This window comes from Musca domestica, unplaced genomic scaffold (assembly GCF_030504385.1).
Source record: "Musca domestica strain aabys unplaced genomic scaffold, Musca_domestica.polishedcontigs.V.1.1 9, whole genome shotgun sequence".
Lineage (NCBI taxonomy): Eukaryota > Metazoa > Arthropoda > Insecta > Diptera > Muscidae > Musca > Musca domestica.
In genome coordinates, this window is record NW_026712435.1 from 7,736,600 (window position 1) to 7,756,901 (window position 20,302).

The following is a 20,302-nucleotide window of genomic DNA, read 5'->3' on the forward strand; positions in this document are numbered from 1 at the left end:
AATATCGGGGGGTACGGTATATGCGGGCTATACGAAGACGTAGACCTACATGACCCATTTTCTGTTTTATGCTGCATTATCTACTACGAACTTCAAATACCAAATTTGGAATGATTCCGTTAAATAATGTCGCTAAAATCATCAAAATACCGAATATCGGGGGGTACCGTTATATGTGGGCTATATGAAAACGTGGACCTACATAACTCATTTTCTGACTTAGGATGAAGTATCCATTACGAACTTCAAATCCCAAAATTGAAACGATTCCGGTGGAAAATGTCGCTAAAATCATCGAAATACCTAATATCGGGAGGTACCGTTATATGGGGGCTATACAAATACGTGGACCTGCACAGACAATTTTCTGTCTTAGGCTGTAGTATCCATTACGAACTTCAAATGCCAAATTTGAAACAATTCCGGTAAATAATGTCGCTAAAATCATCAAAATATCGAATGTCAGGAGGTACCGTTATATGGGGGCTATATGATAACTTAGGCCTACATGACCCATTTACGAACTTAACCTGCCTACTGGCAAAATATACATGTCTGCAAAAATTTAGCCTTCTATCTCAATTTGTTCGAAAGATAGCGTGATTACAACAGACAGACAGACAGACAGACAGACGGACAGACAGACACACAGACAGACAGACGGACATGGCTAAATCGTCTTAGAACTTTACGCTGATCAAGAATATATATACTTTGTTGGGTCTGACATGAGTATTTCGAGGAGTTACAAACGGAATGACAAAGTATACCCTCCTTAGTACGGTGGAGGGTATAAAAATATACTAAATGATACTAAATTTGATACAGTTTCAAAGTGAGTAAAATGGTACTAAATTTAGCAAATAGCATAGGAATAGAGCGGTATTATAAATTTTGGTAATAGGACAACTGTGAATGCGATGCGTTTAGATAATACGAAAAACATTCTTTAAATGGTAAGGTATTAAATTTGATATAGAGTGCAGGAAAATAACTGGAATTGTGAATATTGGTATAGGAATGACTGTGACTGTGTAGGGTAACTGTGAGTAAGACAAGGGACAGTTTTTAGAAATGCGTGATATATAGTATACGAAAAGTAGTGAATTCGGTAGAGAGATTAAAAGCAGAATTTGAAATATAAATGTTTACATTAGGATCATTTGAAGTGTGCAGCTTTTATGTGAGCAGGCCGATTTGCGAATGCGTTCTACAACGATTACGAAAAGTACTAAACGATACTGAATTTGTTACATAGAGCAGGAGCTAGTGAATTTTGTGAATTTTGGTATTACGATCACTGTAAAATATATTTATTTTTTACAAAGGATGACAAATACAACGCTACATATACCTATGTGCCCATGTTTAGAAATTAATTTAACAGCAAAGAACTGAATTTATCACATGCAAGGCAACTATTTTCGTTATATATTAAAATTAGTCCTCCAATTTATTTCTTGATATTAAGAAATTGTGGTATTTTGTTAAATTCTATCAATATGGGATAAAAATCACTCATAAATTCCTTTCCCCACATACGAAGTAGCGTGCATTTGCTAGTTATAAATATTGGGCCAGTTTAAAAGAATTGTCCTCTTTATACTTGACCTAAAATAATTAGATTTCGGGATAGGTATGTGCATGTATGCATAAATCCAAAGGGAGTGAATCAGATCTATAATCCATTTGAATGACTTTACGATCCATGTGTCGTTAAATAAAATCAACTTGACCTTGTGGACTGGGTAAAATCACACTTCCACGGAATTCTACAGGTACCGTACAAATAGACAATCGAACAGGTACAACAGCCGATTTAAATTTATATTACCCACAACAGTCCCCAGAAATGCGTTTCAGAGACAACACTTCTCTTTGTCTAAGACCAGCAGAGACATATTTGATAGCCAACCTTAAGTGACAACTCATTTGTGTGTTTAATCAATTCATTTAACAGTTCTGCCAAACATCGTCAATAATCAGATACGTCGCGAAATGTACAAGGGCACAGATCCCAATGTCGAGACACAATTCAACAAACTGTACGTCTATCCCATGGACAACGTCAGCATTCTGTTCGCCGACATCAAGGTGAGTCACAAAATGCAACCTCTCCGGTTGCAGTCAGATATCACATCCATCAGATACGAATAACAACAAAAACTCTGTTTAATTAGAACGTTTAAAATTATAAATTGTCGTTTTGTCCTTTCTATACTTTGCACAGGGCTTCACAGAATTGGCGAGCAAGACTTCAGCCCAGCAACTGGTGAAAATATTAAATGACCTTTTTGCACGATTCGACAGAATAGCCGAGGTAAGTCAAATGAATGGTGTTTAAAAAATTGCGATATCACGTGTACAGCGGAGGGCAATTATTATCGTTGAGTTTGTTGGAGCACTAGATAATCGATCAATTTCGTTATACGCCATAATGATGTAAGTTCTAGAAGGATATCCCTTCCGATAATATAACGCCTTTTAAGTTTCATCATATATAGATGCAAGAAGGGTTCATAGTGAGATCTTAAGATCTAGAAATTCCACAAATTTCTATTGCCTTGATTCCAAAAAAAATAGTAATATAGACCCTAGAAGATTTCTTCCATTAGCACCACCATCGAAACGTGGTTATTTTTGGGAAAAATTGTCAAAATAAGTCTTATTGCAAGTAAACCTAAATTGATTTTCGATTTTAAAGGAAGCTCATAGTGAAATTCGACACTGTTTATTTGTACTACACCACTTTGTGCATTGCCCGATCGAGATGAAATATATATATATATATATATATATATATATATATATATATATATTTATATATATATATATATATATATATATATATATTTATATACATATATATATATATATATATATATATATATATAACAAATTTTGTGTTATTTGTACTACACCACTTTGTGCATTGCCCGATCGAGATGAAATATAAATATATATATATATATATATATATATATATATATAAATATATATATATATATATATATATATATATATATATTTATATATATATATATATATATATATATATATATATATATATATATATTTATATATATATATATATATATTTATATTTCATCTCGATCGGGCAATGCACAAAGTGGTGTAGTACAAATAACACAAAATTTGTTATATATATATATATATATATATATATATATATATATATATATATATATATATATATATATATATATATATATATATATTTATATATATATATATATATATATATATATATATATATATATATATATATATATATATATATATATATTTATATACATATATATATATATATATATATATATATATATATATAACAAATTTTGTGTTATTTGTACTACACCACTTTGTGCATTGCCCGATCGAGATGAAATATAAATATATATATATATATATATATATATATATATATATATATATATATAAATATATATATATATATATATATATATATATATATATATATATATATATATATATATATATATAAATATATATATATATATATATATATATATATATATATATATATAAATATATATATATATATATATATATATATATATAAAATATATATATTTATATATATATATATATATATATATATATATATATATATATATTTATATACATATATATATATATATATATATATATATATAAAAAATTTTGTGGGGCTCGATCCATAATTTGCAGTTGGAAAATAACTTATAATGGACACATTTAATTTCAAGACCCAAATAGTCCATATAGGATATAAAAAATCTTACTGTACATTGTTATCGGACATACACGTCGTTACTTTAATGAAGGAAAACCTTAAGCCCATTCCACAAAAGAATTGATCAATCTGACCGAAAAACACCAATAACGCAAACAGTATATCAGCTGGGCTATTCCATGTCAAAGAACCTGTATGTATTTCTGATTAATTATTCCTAGACACTGTACCCAAATTGAATAGATGTCATTTTTAAATAGCTTTGCTTAATACCAAATTCATTCTGCGCCAACATCCTTGTGGCTCGTGTTGAAACACCTGTTTTAATGGCAGTAAAACGAAGTACCATTTCCCTAACTACCTCCTCGTCCGTGAGTCTGTCTGCCTGCAATGCCATGGACACACTAGGTCATCCTGGCATGGGCGTATGTACAAAAATACATACATACTCACACACATAAAAATGTTTGTTTTAGTTTTTTATAATCGTCCTTCTCTCTTTTTCGTCCACAGGATAATCATTGTTTGCGAGTCAAGCTACTGGGTGATTGCTACTATTGTGTATCGCAATTTGAAAGTGATAACTGGAAAACACGTCCAGATCACGCCGTCTGCAGTGTCGAGACTGGCCTGCACATGATAAAGGCCATCAAGGATGTACAGTTGCATACTCACGTAAGTACCCTTTTGCTTTTACAGAAAGAAGTAAAACAAAAGTAAATAGTAAAAGAAAAGCCATCCTTCTTCCTACTTCGAAGTACAACAACCACACATAACGTGCGCACCTCTGACATTTCTCTGTCGTTGTCCTTACGTTGTTGGCCGTGGTTACGTGTTTGTTCGGTTTTCATCAACGTTGGAATTGTTTTATCGCTGCTAGTAACGTGTATCTGCATTAATTGCAAACATTTTGTGTCCTGGCACCGTCAGCAACAACAACAACAGAAGCAGCAACGACGCATTCGCCGGTTTTGTGTGCCAAATTGTTTTTATTTGCTCGGGATTTGCTTGTGGTGGTCCCATGTTCTGTTTTTGGGTCTTATCTTCGAGCCCACATCATGGACTGCAGAGGCAAGAACATAACACGATTTCAAATAAAATTTATCCTTGTCACAGATGGACGATTAAAAAGGCTCAATTATAAATTTTTAATTCTAGATTCTATTCGAGAAGACTGATACTGGGATAGTAGGGATGCACTATGTTTGTCGTATTACTAATTATTTTAAAACTTTAACCATTGCACTTAAAAGCTTGGGGAAAGGTACCAGAAGGAGTAGTCTAATATATTCCATCATCACACCTGATCTTCCGTTAACATAAATATTTATATATTCCGAGTTTGAAGGGAATCGGATGTTCACTTCGCGTTTTTAGGAGTAGGAGTTGTTCGTTCTATCCTGTGGTGATATGAGGTTCATTGTGCATCAAATATGTAAGGTCAGCCCAAATTAGATCGATATTAGCATATTCGACGATTTAGCCTGGAACCCGCAATCAATAAAGTTCAAAGTTGATTTGATTTACTTCATGTAAATTCGCCATATAAACGCTTATTTCCTGCGTATAATTCTACTACCTTGTCTGTCCCACTTTTTTCTTTCTTTACGGATTTTGCAAAATACTAGTTTAAAATCTATTTCTATAAACATTTGAAAATGGCTTTCTGAAATTTGCAAATTACTTTATCTTCATGAATTAACTGGCACAATTGATTAACTTTTGGATGTAGAGCCCCATGTAAGTCTATCTTCGATTTGAGGTATTTTACAGTTTTCTTTGCAGTATTTTATAACCAAGTTGGATTACCGACGTAGTCGGTGGTGGGGTCTCCTGGTCTTTGGTGTTGCGTTCACAAAGCTATGCTTAGTTTATTTCGCGTTCTCTTCATACTCCACTGATATGTTTTGTATTGAAACGAAAAAGGATTGGGTCCAATTTTCCATTGATCGCCAACTTCATCTGCCAAGAAAGATAGGGAGGAACGAGAACGCATAGAGTGTAAATAAATAAGTTAAAAAGTCTTTCTATCTGATTCGATATTTCTCTATAGCTTTGGAACTTTGCACAGATATTTAAATTATTCCGTAGATGTTTGGTATCAAAGGCGTTATCTATAGGTCCACGTTTACATTTCAGCCACACCTTTCGAAAGTTTCAAAAATCGTGCTTCGGGAACTACGTTTAACCTAACCGCCAAATTTAATTCTAAACAAATAATCGCATAAAGCTGAATTTTGGTATGAAGTTAAAGTTCAGATTCTACAAATCTCATGTGAGCAGAAAATGTTATTCGAGGTCAAAGGTCACCACTTTTAGTTTTATCGACTTCTATCGAAACAGTTATGTTTTATCAAAAATTTTATCCTAAGATTTGCCATTTCCAAGATATCACGATTCTAATAAATTCGCTGTGGTTCTCCCCCCACCAACTGTTTTCACAAATTTAAGACACTTCAATGGAACATAAATAACAATCGCAGGATTAGACTCTATGTCGATTTGAAATTTGACTCAAATGTATAGAATTTCTGGCATTAACGATTTGGACCTGAATGACAGCATCAGATTCGGGTCTCGTGTCTGCTAAACAAACTTTCGTCTCAAGAATACTATTTTTAATTTTCTTACCCTGACAGAGACCGAGAAGTAACATTTCGCTCAATTCATACAATTTTTTCACAGGTTGATCTCAATATGCGAATCGGCATCCATAGTGGCTCTGTGATGTGCGGCGTTCTCGGCAATAAAAAATGGCACTTTGATGTTTGGTCCAACGATGTCATCATTGCAAATCACATGGAATCAGGCGGAATACCAGGGTATGTACAGAATTGCTTCAACGCCAACTCCTCCTTACCGTTGTTGCTGTTGTTTTAATTAAAGTTATGCTCAAATTACAATACACTCTACTGCATTCCAGGCGCGTACACATATCGGAAGCCACCCTCAAATGCCTCAACGATGCCTACGAAGTGGAGCCAGGCAATGGCGGTAGTCGTGACAACCATCTGAAAATGTTAAATATTAAAACGTATTTAATCAAACGCACTGAACCATTAAGGTAGTTACACATATATGTAGGTACTTGTGTGTATGCGTTCGGTTACACCAAGGCGGATTCAAATGTAAAATGATAGCACACACAATAGCATAGTACAGTCACTCGAACTATTGCCAGGGTAGGGGAATTCGGCAAAAGCAAATTGAAGAAGATTATTTCTTTAAAGAAAATAAATCTATAACACATTCTTATAGATTTCTATTTTATTGAAAAAGCTAAATTCATCTCCTTTCGACAGCCTGACTTTGGAGATCTAAAACCTTTTTCAATGGGCGAAGACCCTCGTTCTGAAACAAAAAAACAGTGCAAATCATTTTTGCTCTGGCCTAATATTCATCAAAATGAAATTAAGTAAATTTTATAACACATACACATATATATAAATATTCTCTCCTACAGGCCTAAACGACGATTTGGCACCCGCAGCAGCCAACACCTGGCCAATAACAACGGCAGCAATTTTAGCACACCAACAACAGCCATGACTCCGACAACGGATACCAAAACATTTGTTCCCAAGTCAATATCTACGACCGGGGTTCACAACGAGCCGCCACAACAACAGCAGCCACCTCAACTACTGCCAGTTCTGTCCCGGACCAATTCTCAGACACAACAACAGCAGAATCAAAATGTACCGCATCTTCCACCGCCACTTGCTGCTCTGCAAAAGAAAAATATTTCATTGAGCTCATTGCCCAACGTGACGGAAGGCGTTGCCATGGGACCCACCGGACCCTCAACGGTATCATCGCCAATAGCCACCCTGGCGCCAAAGGCACCGAATGGCGACAGCATTCGGAGTATTCTGGAGAATATTGATCCGAGGTCAATGATAACGGAAGACGAACCGACCACAGAATGGACTCCAGAAATCCCATTCAAAAATGTATGTATTCTCTGGCAAGTTCTGTAGAACCTCAAAGGTTAGCATATCACATTTTTCTTTAATCCCAAAACTACTTACTGGGCATGGTAGAATTAAGAAGGTTACACCGTGTAATGATATGTTAACTTTTTTTGAGATGTTTATTGTCAAAATGTATATTCATAAATCCATTGTTGGTCCCCAAATACACATGAGAATGGGTTGTTATTATACCCACACCTTGAAAAGGAGGGTATATTAACTTTGTCATTCCGTTTGTAACATCCGTAAATACTCGTCGTAGACCCCATAAAGTATATATATTCATGATCAGCATAAAATTTGGCACAATAGTTTGTACTAGGTCTAGGATCGTTGGAATTGAAAATGATATATATCGGTCCACATTTTTGGTATAGCCCCCATACACGGAACCTCCCGATATTCGACATTTTGATCATTTTCGCCACATTTTTTCACGGATTTGTTCAATAAATGTTATTTGTAGTTCGTAACGGATTCTAGCTCCGGTGACAGAACTTTGTATATATAGGTCCACGTTTTGGTATAGCCCCCATATAACGGACATCCCTTATTCGGTATTTTGATGATTTCAGTCACATTTTTGTACGGATTTGTCCATAAATTGGTGTCTGTAGTTCTTAATAAGTTTCACTCCTGTGGAGGATAATTTTTTATATAGTTCACGTTTTCTGATGGCCGCCATATAACGGGACCTCCCGATATTCGGTATTTTGATGATTTTCCCTACATTTTTTACGGATTTGTCTAAAAAATGGTATTTGTAGTTCATTATAGGTTCTAGCTACGGTGGCGGAACATTGTATATATAGGTCCAGGTTTTCGTATAACCCCCATATAATGATACCTCCTGATATTCGGTAGATTTATGATTTTTGCCACATTTTATAACGGATTTGTCTAAAAATTGTTATTTGTAGTTCAAAATGGGTTCTTGCTGCGATGGCAAAATATTTATTATCTAGGTCCACGTTATCCCATAGCGCACATATAATGGTACCGATATTCGTTTTATTGAAAATCCTAGTCACATTTCCCACGAAATAGTTTCAAATCTGGTATTTTGGATTCATTCAATTATTCATAACAATCCTGGCAGTATAAATTTTCACATTTATCACAGGTTCACATTTTGGCATGACGCCCATATAACGGCTTCAAACACTTTCAAACTGCATTATCCAAACTATCTTAATAGCATTTGTACTTTAAAGTGGAGCATGTTTGAATCCAGATTTTTTTATATAAAAATGTTTTCTGTACCCAAAGGTTCGGCCCTGCCGAATTTAATTTTTTTTACTTGTTATGCAAAGATGCAGAGGAAGAACAATGACAGCTTACACTTCAGGAACACGTCGCTCTTACATTCTCTAAAAATACATGCATACCTATATGGCTTTTACTGTCAGAATTACTATCAATACAGTTGCAATAACTTTGTTTTGTTTGTTTAACTTTCTGGGGAAATATTCAGAAACTGCAAGCTATTATGAAACAAGGACGATATAAGGTCGGCCAAGAACACTACAATTTTACAATTGAATCAAAATATGTCCGACCTACCTTATATTGCACATGATTTAGTTACCGAATTTGCTTAAAACCATTAGCTTACCTCAAACAGAATTGTGTGTGGCATTTCCCTATTTCACATGCACTGAGTACCACGAGCTAAATTCAGACGTGGAGCTATAATAATTTTCTTCCATAGGCCGATTCCGCAGTTCATATAAGAAATTTGCAAGCATTCCTGTGAATAATGTCGCTAATGTCATCAAAGACCGAATAAATGGAGGTACTGTTATATGGGGGCTAAACGAAGACCTGGACCTGCATACACAATTTCTCACAGGCTGTAATAGCCATTAAGACCTTCAAATACGAAATTTTATACAATTCCAATGAATAATGTTACTAAAATCATTAAAATACGAAATATCAGGAGGTAACGTTATACGAAGACGTGGACCTGCGTACCCAATTTTCGCGTCATATGTAGTATGTAGAACTTCATGTACGAAATTTGAAACAATTCCGGTGAATAATGTCGCTGAAATAATTGAAATACCGAATAGCAGGAGGTACCGTTATATGGGGCCTAAAAGATAATGTGGCCCGACATATCCCATTTACGAACTTAACCTGCCTACTGGAAAAATACAAACGCATGCCAAATATTAGTCATCTATCTCAATTCATTCGAAATATAGCGTGATTACAGCAGACAGATGGACTTCGATAAATCGACTTAACATTTTACGCTGATCCAGAATATACATACTTTGTAAGGTCTAACATGAGTATTTCGAGCAGTTACAAACGGAATGTCAACGTTAATATACCCTCCATAGGATGGTGGGGGGTATAAAAAGTATTATAACGAGTGGTTTTATCTAAACTGTAGGTAAACTCAGTCAGCTGAGGCAGGGTCAGCTCAAAGACCTACAAACCTCAAATTATCCTTTGTCGTTTAAAATATGTAATATTGTGTTAATAATAAGTAACATTCTGTTTTAACACTCGTGTCTTGGAAACAATCGGCCCGATGGTAGTCAATAGTCAACTCAATAATATTCGGCTGGATGTATGCAGGGCTATGATATTCGGGATGATAAAGCCGTCCTGGTGAAAACAGGCTTATAATATTCCCATGCAGTCGGCTAGAGGTTTCCGGGTTAATGTAGTCGGCTGAGCGCATGCGAGCTGATGAAGTTGGTTTCCAGTAGATGTAATCGGTTTGGTATATACGGGAGATTTGATCGACTTAATTATAGATGATTAATGTCATAAATGTGAAGGGTTTGCTGTATTTGATGATATCCTGCTCGATGCTAATGGGGTAGATTTAATCGGCTTGGAGTATTCGGGTGATGAAATCAATTTGATTAAGGAAAATGATTTTTGTTACATTTTATAAATACATTTTCGTAACATACTTTTAAGCGCGCCCAACAAGTACGTTATAAAATATTTCATATTAATGTAGAACAAGTAAACAAGCAGTAAGTTGGGCCGGGCCGATCTTTAAATACCCTTCACCACATGGAACGAATTTGTCAATTAAAAAAAATATAGAATCCGTTAAGTTTTGTTAAAATCTTAAAAATACCATATATAGGAAGTCGCCGTCATATTGGGATCTATACGATATACGAATGGGTATAAAAGTATTTTTTAAATCTTTAGAACGTTTGAGGTCCATTTTGCCACGACACACTTTTTAATTTTGTCCTCTGCTGGAACTGAACACACTACCTTCTAGTTTAATGTCTAACGTCTACATCAGCAACTCGAGTCTCAAGCTCACAACCATCTGTTTTGTAGTCGTACCCGCACACTTTGTGGCGCCGTTACTTATTACATGGTAATAAGTAACATTGGGATTGGCCAATACTATAGACAGCAGCAACGCTTAACACATTTACAAATACTACTACAAATGACATTCACAAATACTACTACACCTTTTTTAGTTGAAATTCGAATAATTTTGGACATAATTCGTAAAATTTCATTTCGAGAATTTCTTTTGTAATTCGAATTATTTAAATTGTAATTCGGTTATTCGAATTATTCCAATTGTAAAGCGAATTATTGCAATTATAATTCAAATGATAATAAATTAAAATTACAAATGAAATAATTGAAATATCAAGTGGAATAATTGTACCATCCTTAAAAAGGAGGGTATATTGACTTTGTCATTCCTTTTGTAACATCCCTGCATATTCGTCAAAGACCCCATAAAATATATATACATTAATAATCAGCATAAAATTCGAAGTCGATTTAAAGATGTCCGTCTGTCTGTTTTTTTTACTCAAATGTGTATTAAGTCTGCAGGACTTTTACTCTTAAACTCTTAAAATTTTTTGACATATCAATGTTCCCAAGTGTTAGTGCATCTACCTCCATTCTTCTACCATTGAAACGAGTCCTAAATAAATGTTCATCGTAACAGTATCTGGGTGCGTGGTGTACCCAACTACCAATCAGAAAATCGCCAGATCAAACCCACCATCAGCAGACCAAAAAAAATTAAATGTTGTGAAATTAAACACAAAATTCAGATAGAACGACTGCTTTTTTGTGGGATTCGATTAAAAAATTATAAAAACGATAAATTTCGTGAAGTAAGAATGTGTGAGTTTTATGTGAAAATAAAAAAAAAATAATGAATGAATTAAATCTCACTTTCTCCTTCGGCCTTTATTACAGCGTATTCCTGTCTGAATTTTTCATTCAATTTAATTATGGTCATACAGAAAACAATTTGAGCCTTCTCTACCTACATATTCAAGTGATTTGATTTGATTCAACGAACTAAATTCAATTTCAAAAACAATTCTTAATATTTCAGCTTAACTCACCCAGTGAAGGTGTAATACGATCGGAGTCAGTAATGGGAGATCCCAGACAGGGGCAACGAGTTTCTGTAACGCCGCTGGACGAAGAGGTGGGTAATTTTAAACACTACTTTAAATACTGTATGCATTGAAATTCTTCTTCATCGACAGATTGATGAATTCATCGAACAAAACATCCAAATCAATTCAAACAAAGAGATACGCAAGGAGTACCTCAGTTCGTGGACTCTCAAGTTTAAGGACAAAGAGCAAGAAATGAAATTCTGTCAATTGCGTGAGGACATGTTCCGGTAAGTTTAGATGTTGTGAAGAAGAATTTGAGTTCGGTTCGACGATCATTTGTCTATCCAACAGTTCCAACATGTTGTGTGTATTTGTGATATGGATATTTATTGTGCTGTGCCAGATCATCATCATTCCCCGATGTACAAACCTGGTGATTTGTTTAGCCATAGGTACGATAGTTTTAACTTTTAGCTGCATCCTAGTCATGGCCGAGGAATTCTCCGGTAAGTCTGGCTGAATTCGATGGATCAGTGGAGGGCTATAACATTTGTATTTTTCGTATTTGAAGGCCTCCCCACCCTATTGAAACGCAATTCCGCCAAGTTGGTGCACCAACGTCAGCGGCGAACCTATTTCATTTGTGCGGTTATTGTTCTGATCACAGTCCTTAGTGCCATTGGTCTGATATTGTGCCCATCCTCGGCATATTTTGATGGTGTCCCTAGCGCCGAAGAAGGTAATGAACGCTCCATTTTAAGCAGCAGCCTAAAGTCTGCTCTACCCGAGAGTGGTGGTGGCGGTGGTGCCACATCGATTAGTAGTGGGGAGAAGGAAATCAAGCTGAATGTTTACTTGTCGGCCACCATACACCACAACATAACAATAAATGCTGCCAATGGGGCAGGGGCCATTTTGGATACCAACTCATTTCTGGCAGACAACTTGGCCAACGCAACGACAAACGACTTTGTGCGCCGGAGTATTGTAAACGTCCTGAACCTCACCCAAGCCAATGCTATCGGTCTCTTGAACAACTCCATGGAACCGTTCGAAACCTCCCATCGTGCATTGATATTTGGTGGGCAGCGAGCGGAAGACATCAACAGCAGCATTATCACAAATAACGGTGTCATCACCGATTCCAACTATACTGTGATTTACATGGACACCTCCGACATGGATACGGCCGAGTGTGCCCATCCCGAGTACGTTGTCTTCACGTGGATTCTCTGCCTCGTCTCCCTAGCAACGGCACTCAAACTTTACTACCTAGTCAAGGTCCTCATGGCCATTTGCATGGTGGCTTTTTACACCACCCTCATACAATCGGTGTTCCCGCGTATCTATACCAAAGAACTGATCGAGCTGGAGCAATCGCGGCTGGGAATGCCACTGGGTGTACAAATGTTGATTCTGTTGGCATCATTTTTGGTCATGGTGTGTTACCATGCCCGTCTGGTGGAGGTAAGTTTTTCGCATGGACGCAGGTAATCGTCTTGGAAACTCAAAGCTTCTAAGTTTGGGGAAATCGTATCCGACTGTTAGTGGACAAAAATATTCAAAAATTCTTATCGCCGTGCTCTCTTTAAGAAATGTAATTCGAAACACTTTAGTTATAATGCGTTACACTTCATTCGTAATTCGAGAATCCCATTCATAATTTAAAACATTTTAATTGTATTTGGATTTGGAGAATATGGATATTCGAATTTATCCATCTTTTCGATTTTTTTCATTTGACCGCTTCCCAATATTCAATTAACTTTTAGGTTTTCTGTAAATCTATATACATAAAAGAAAGTTGTGTTAGTTACTACGCTTATAACATAAGAACCGCTGGATAACGATTCATACAAATTCGGAATTGGCTCCTGTCCGAAAAGGATAATATCGAAATAAACGCGTAAAAATGTGATATATATACATTTTCATTTTGACTTTTGAAATGTACAATAGTAATGTTTTATTTTGCATGACTTTTTTCGATTTTGACTAACTTTTTTCTAATGTACATTTGTAGTGTTTTTTAATTTTATATTTTATTTTTGAATTCGAATATTAATACCAATTTATTTAATTGACTTAATTTCTTGAGAACTGAAATTGATGTTGGGTTACATGGAAGTGTAGTACAAAATTATGTGGTGGCGAAACGGAATATATGATATCGAAATAATTTAACGCGGTCACACCAAACTTAAAAGATAATTACTTTTTCAAAATAGCTAAAAAACACGAAAAAGAGATCTCATTGCAAAAATTCTCAAATCGCGAAAATTATCGAAAAAAAATGTTCAATGGAATCCAACTTTAAAATAATAGTACATTCTATTGACAAACTTTGTAAGGATCTTTAAACATTTGCTGTAAAAAGTCAGCGAACAAGTTGAAGATTTTTTCAATTTGTTATTCTTCTCTTGTCAATTTTTTTTTTTTCAATTTGTATTATCATATTGAATTCAGTGGATTTTTGTGAACAAAATAAAGAATAATTTTTCACTGTATACAATTTTTCATCAAAAAAAAAAAAAAATGAAATAAGTGCGACATCTACCTTTCAACTCCAGGGCCGACATCGTGGTTCAGCTGGAAGATGCGAACACATTTAAACAAACAAAAATTACCGAAAAAGCCTAATGGGGCTAGCGTAGCGTGAACCTACTTCTTTCATGTGACAATAATCCGTCCAATGAGAGCTCAAAATGCAAAATTCTTTGGGAGTACAGTCAGTAAAATACCAAACATAAAGGGTGGAAAATAGTAGAGCGAATGGGACTCTTAGTAAGAAAAGGATTTCTATCCTCCCAGAAATTCTTCCCAAACATTCAAGATACTTAAATCGCTTTTGCAGGTCATCATATCGATGATAACTCACGGATAAGGGTACAACCCAATTTCATATTTATATAACCATCGTATGATTTAAGCTATTTTTGGGGTCTTGGCTACTTTTTTTCATTTTTTGCCGTTATTTGGCATCTTTGTTTCTAAGGGGGTAGAGAACCTCTTCGCATAAAATTTGAAATTTTCAGAGTAGGGCCCATATTGGTCTTGAACACATTCATCAATTGATTTGGCTAAAAAATCGTATATATGCTGCCTTGGGGTAGGGAACCATCATACAGATAATTGCCCCATAGGAATTTCTTTAAGTAAAGTCCCCACATTGGAGTATCCTCAAGTCCACTTTCACATCTAATGTGTGGTCAGAAAAGAAAATTTTGTATTCTATTGAATTTGTAACCCCCAAGAGAATATTGGTTGGGAACGTAGATTTGGGATGTAAATCTATATGAAATAAATTGTGAAAACATGAACAAATTACAAATATAAGAAAGTAGCACGGGACCGAATATTTGTTGAATCGTCATTGAATTATACTATGATGAACAGGTAAAAAAGCTGTAAGTTCGGGCGGACCGAACTTTTAATACCCTCCAACATTTGGTACAAATTTGGCGATTTCCAAAAAATAAAATCCGTTAAAAATTCTGTTAAAATCTTAAAAATACCGAATGCCTATACGACGATGTAGGCCTGCATAGGTAACTTTTGTCATAAGTTATTGCAATATTTAAATGCGAAACTTGAAGAAAAATCTGTTTATAATGTAGCTAAAATCATCAAAATACCGAATATGGGGGTACCGTTATATGGGGGCTATACGAAGACGTGAACCTGCACAGACAATTTTCTGGCATGGGCTGAAGTATCCATTACGAACTTCACATGCGAAATTTAAAACATTCCCGGTAAATAATGTCGCTAAAATCATCAAAATACCGAATATCGGGGGGTACGGTATATGGGGGCTATATGAAGACGTGGACCTATATGGCCCATTTTCTGTTTTATGCTGCAGTATCTATTACGAACTTCAAATGCCAAATTTGGAACGTTTCCGCTAAATAATGTCGCTAAATTCATCAAAATACTGAATATCGGGGGATACCGTTATATGGGGGCTATATGAAGACGTGGACCCACATGGCTCATTTTTATACCCTCCACCATACTATGGAGGGTATATTAATTTTGTCATTCCGTTTGTAACTCCTCGAAATACTCATGTCAGACCCAACAAAGTATATATATTCTTGATCAGCGTAAAATTCTAAGACGATTTAGCCATGTCCGTCTGTCTGTCTGTGTGTCTGTCTGTCTGTCCGTCTGTCTGTCTGTCTGTCTGTCTGTCTGTTGTAATCACGCTATCTTTCGAACAAATTGAGATAGAAGGCTAAATTTTGCACACATGTATATTTTGCCAGTAGGCAGGTTAAGTTTGTAAATGGGCCATGTAGCTCCAAGTTATCATATAGCCCCCATATAACGGTACCTCCCGATATTCGGTATTTTTATGATTTTAGCGACATTATTCACCGGAATTGTTTCAAATTTGGCATTTGAAGTTCTTAAGGGATACTACAGCGTAAGACACAAAATTATCTGTGCAGGTCTACGTCTTCGTGTAGCCCCCATATAACGGTACCCCCCGATATTCGGTATTTTGAAGATTTTAGCGACATTATTTAGCGGAATTGTTGTAAATTTGGTATTTGAAGTTCGTAATAGATACTGCAGCATAAAACAGAAAATGGGCCATGTAGGTCCACGTCTTCATATAGCCCCCATATACCGTACCCCCCAATATTCGGCATTTTGATGATTTTAGCGACACTATTTACCGGGATTGTTTCAAATTTCGCATGTGAAGTTCGTAATGGATATTTCAGCCCATGCTAGAAAATTGTCTGTGCAGGTCCACGTCTACGTATAGCCCCCATATAACGGTACCCTCCATATTCGGAATTATTATATATTTATGATTTTAAAAATTAAAAATCTTTTTTAATACATTATATTATAGTACGGACCATTTTTATACCCTCTACCTTGGAAAGGAGGGTATATTAACTTTGTCATTCCGTTTGTAACATCCTTAAATATTCGTCGTAGATCCCATAAAGTATATATATTCATAAACAGCATAAAATTTAACGATGTCCGTCTGTCTGTGTGTCCGTCTGTCTGTTGAAATCACGATACAGCCCACATTTTTTGACATAGAGCGCCAAAATTTAGCAGAGCAATTTGTATTGTGTCTAGGATAGTTGGTATTGAAAATGAGATATATCGGTCCACGTTCTGGTATAGTCCCCATATAACGGTACCTCCCGATATTCGGTATTTTGATTATTTATGCCACATTTGGTCACTGATTTCTTTGAAAATTGGTATTTGTAGGTCATGACGGGTCCCTGTATGGCTTGTATAGGTCCAAGATTTGGTATAGCCCCCATATAAAGGTACCTCTCGATATTCGGTATTTTTATGCTTTTTGCCACATTTTTTCACGGATTTGTCTGAAAATTGGTATTTCTACGATTTGGTATAGCCCCCATATAATGGTTCCTCCTGATATACGGTATTTTGATGGTTTTTGCCACATTTCGTCTAATGTTTCCTTTACCCTAAGGTGGAGGGTATTAAAAGTTTGGCCCGGCCGAACTTAATGTTTTTTTACTTGTTGTATATTTTAATTTTCTGCTAGTTGGCCCTGTCTAAATCTGCTATTTGAAAAAACGCATCTTTCTTACACAGGTTACCTCCCGCTTGGATTTTATCTGGAAAGAACAAGCCGAAAGGGAATTGACCAACATGAAATCCAATCGAGCTTTGAATGACACATTGATCAAGGTATGTCCCAATTATCCTCCATCATGGGCTTTTACAATTATTTGTCAAAATTATAGAATATTCTTCCGGACCATGTCGCGGAATATTACCTATCGGATGAACACACCGACGAGCTGTACTCCAACAATCATAACTTATGCGGCGTGATGTTTGCATCCATTCCGAACTTTCAGGATTTCTATTCGGAGGATATAGATAATGGAAAAGCGTGTATCCGAATACTGAATGAAATAATTTGTAAGCCATTTTGATTTACGACCAGGTAGTGGATTATTTCACAACTATCCTCTTCTATCCTGCAGGTGACTTTGATGAGTTGCTGGAAGAGCCACGATTCGCTTCAATTGAAAAGATTAAAACGTGTGGTACAACGTACATGGCAGCTTCGGGGCTGAATGCCGATCGTCTCAGGGATCGAGGAGAAACCTCTGAGGATAGTGTCTGCAGCCTGGTCGAATTTGCATTTGCCATGAAACAAAAATTGGAGGATATCAACAGGGAAGCATTCAACAACTTCCAGTTGCGGGTGGGAATCTGCAGCGGTTCTCTGGTCAGTGGCGTGATTGGTGCCCGAAAACCCGTTTACGACATTTGGGGCAACACGGTGAATGTAGCTTCACGCATGGATTCCACCGGAGAAAATTGGCGGATTCAAGTGCCCGACACCACCGCCGAGTTGCTCAAGGCAAAGGGCTATACGTGTGTGGTAAGTTGTCTCATTTTTGAATCAACGTGTATATTTTTTGTGAACGTTTCAACATTTTCCTCTAGAAACGAGGGGACATTAATGTGAAGGGGAAAGGCATAATGACAACGTATTTTGTTCACCCTCGTGGTGTGTCTGAGAGCCAGTTGCCCTCACCGGTTCACATGCCTGCCGGCGTTCCCATGTCCCAGACTCCAAACTTGCAACGTCAAACTTCACACCACGGCTCGTTCAGCGCTGTTGTGTTCGGAATGCTTCAAGCGTCCAAACGGAGTACAAATTTAGCCGGCACTCGTAAGTATGGCATGGAATCTTCAAGAATTTATTCTTTTTAAAAAATGTCTCGTAAATAGCCACGGGTACGCCATCGCCACAAATACGGCGCGGTCATAGAGGTAGTACCTTCAGTTCAGTTCGCCTGTCGCAGAAGGCCACAGTAAACAACCCGGTGCGACGTAATACCACAAGAGTGCGAGCACGATCCTACCGCCAGAAAAAGGTAAACCCAATACCGGAAACCACCAAAATCTATAATAGTTTAATATGCGAGTGTGTGTGTGTGTATTTTTTTTTTTTCAAAATAGAGTTCTTCAAACAATTCGATTGTCACTCAAACGAGCGGTTCTTATGTGCCATCATTTCGACGGATCGACCAAATCGAGACCACCCTCTCAAAAAGTCACAATGATGCATTATAGCCCCAACGTAATTGGCTATAAACGCTTTACGTCTGACACGCCCTGTATGAAGTCCTGCCTGTCGCCATCGTACATAGTGCCGTATCCAGTACAAAATTTCATTCAAGTCAATTTTTCGTAATTTTGATAACAAGTGGTTTCGAGCTTGCGGCATGAATGCGGTCAAACTACAGTTTGATGCCGCAGTTCGGTTGGTCTGCAACCCCCAAATAATGACAACTTCTTAAAGATTTTAAGTTCAAATCTAAGTCTAAGTCTAAATTATATAAATCCGTATTTATATCAAAATAGTACGATTTAGAAACATTAAGGATATACATACATACATACATACATACATACCTAGCTAGTAAGGAAGAGAGCTTTGTACAAAACCGAAATTATAAAATAATGTTGAAGATTACTGCTAGAAAATTTTATTGAAATGTAGCATATTTATTGAGCATTTCAGGGCATTGACCTAGTTTGTAAGTAAACCTATTATTTATGTGAAATTATTGGATTGTAAATAAGTGTAATTTCTATGTCATAGATGTTATATACATATATAGTTCTTGAAAAATTAATTAAATGTTGAAACATATTTGTATTTTACTACGACACACATATATATACTGGGTCGATTGTTTCCCTTACCTGTCGTTCACAAAAAAAAAAAACAAATTGTATGATATCAGTCACTTTTTTAGCTTTCTTCAAAGTCAATAAATGCAAAACAATTTTGACAAATGACATTTTTCTTTGTTGAATATGGCTGAATAATAAAAACGCACAGGAGTCGAAGATAAACAAAAATATGAAGTCTTCATTGACGATTTTACAATGCACTATGGGACCATTCGCACGTTTTTGAGGCAAGAAATCACAGGGACTAGCTATTACTTCCAAATTTCGTTTTTAGGTCCTGATTAGGACGAGAACAACATATGCCAAATTTCTTCCGAATCGGCAACAATATAGATTTAGCTCCCTCGGAATCGTAATATGAACTCTATATAACAAAGATACTCGGTGCGTGGCAGCAAATACAGCTTAGAAATACTTTTGAGAAATTTGAACTCGATTCAGATTTACATATAGCTCCCATATATATTCCC

The 20,302-nt window shown here is 35.9% G+C and overlaps 1 protein-coding gene across 1 annotated transcript in view; it reads left to right on the plus strand.

Annotated features, from left to right (window-relative positions):
• The window catches only part of LOC101893364 (adenylyl cyclase 78C), a 63,985-nt gene extending 44,197 nt beyond the window's left edge, over positions 1–19,788 (plus strand). Inside the window, exons 8-23 of the mRNA XM_059131601.1 lie at positions 1,961–2,094; positions 2,231–2,320; positions 4,271–4,432; positions 6,443–6,579; positions 6,681–6,821; positions 7,221–7,710; positions 12,092–12,187; positions 12,249–12,388; positions 12,453–12,607; positions 12,673–13,568; positions 17,706–17,801; positions 17,858–18,038; positions 18,104–18,507; positions 18,573–18,801; positions 18,861–19,006; positions 19,092–19,788. Coding sequence (XP_058987584.1) covers positions 1,961–2,094; positions 2,231–2,320; positions 4,271–4,432; positions 6,443–6,579; positions 6,681–6,821; positions 7,221–7,710; positions 12,092–12,187; positions 12,249–12,388; positions 12,453–12,607; positions 12,673–13,568; positions 17,706–17,801; positions 17,858–18,038; positions 18,104–18,507; positions 18,573–18,801; positions 18,861–19,006; positions 19,092–19,205 — 3,611 coding nt within the window. The 3' untranslated portion in view covers positions 19,206–19,788. The remainder of the gene's footprint in view (positions 1–1,960; positions 2,095–2,230; positions 2,321–4,270; positions 4,433–6,442; positions 6,580–6,680; positions 6,822–7,220; positions 7,711–12,091; positions 12,188–12,248; positions 12,389–12,452; positions 12,608–12,672; positions 13,569–17,705; positions 17,802–17,857; positions 18,039–18,103; positions 18,508–18,572; positions 18,802–18,860; positions 19,007–19,091) is intronic.
• Positions 19,789–20,302: the final 514 nt, after the last annotated feature.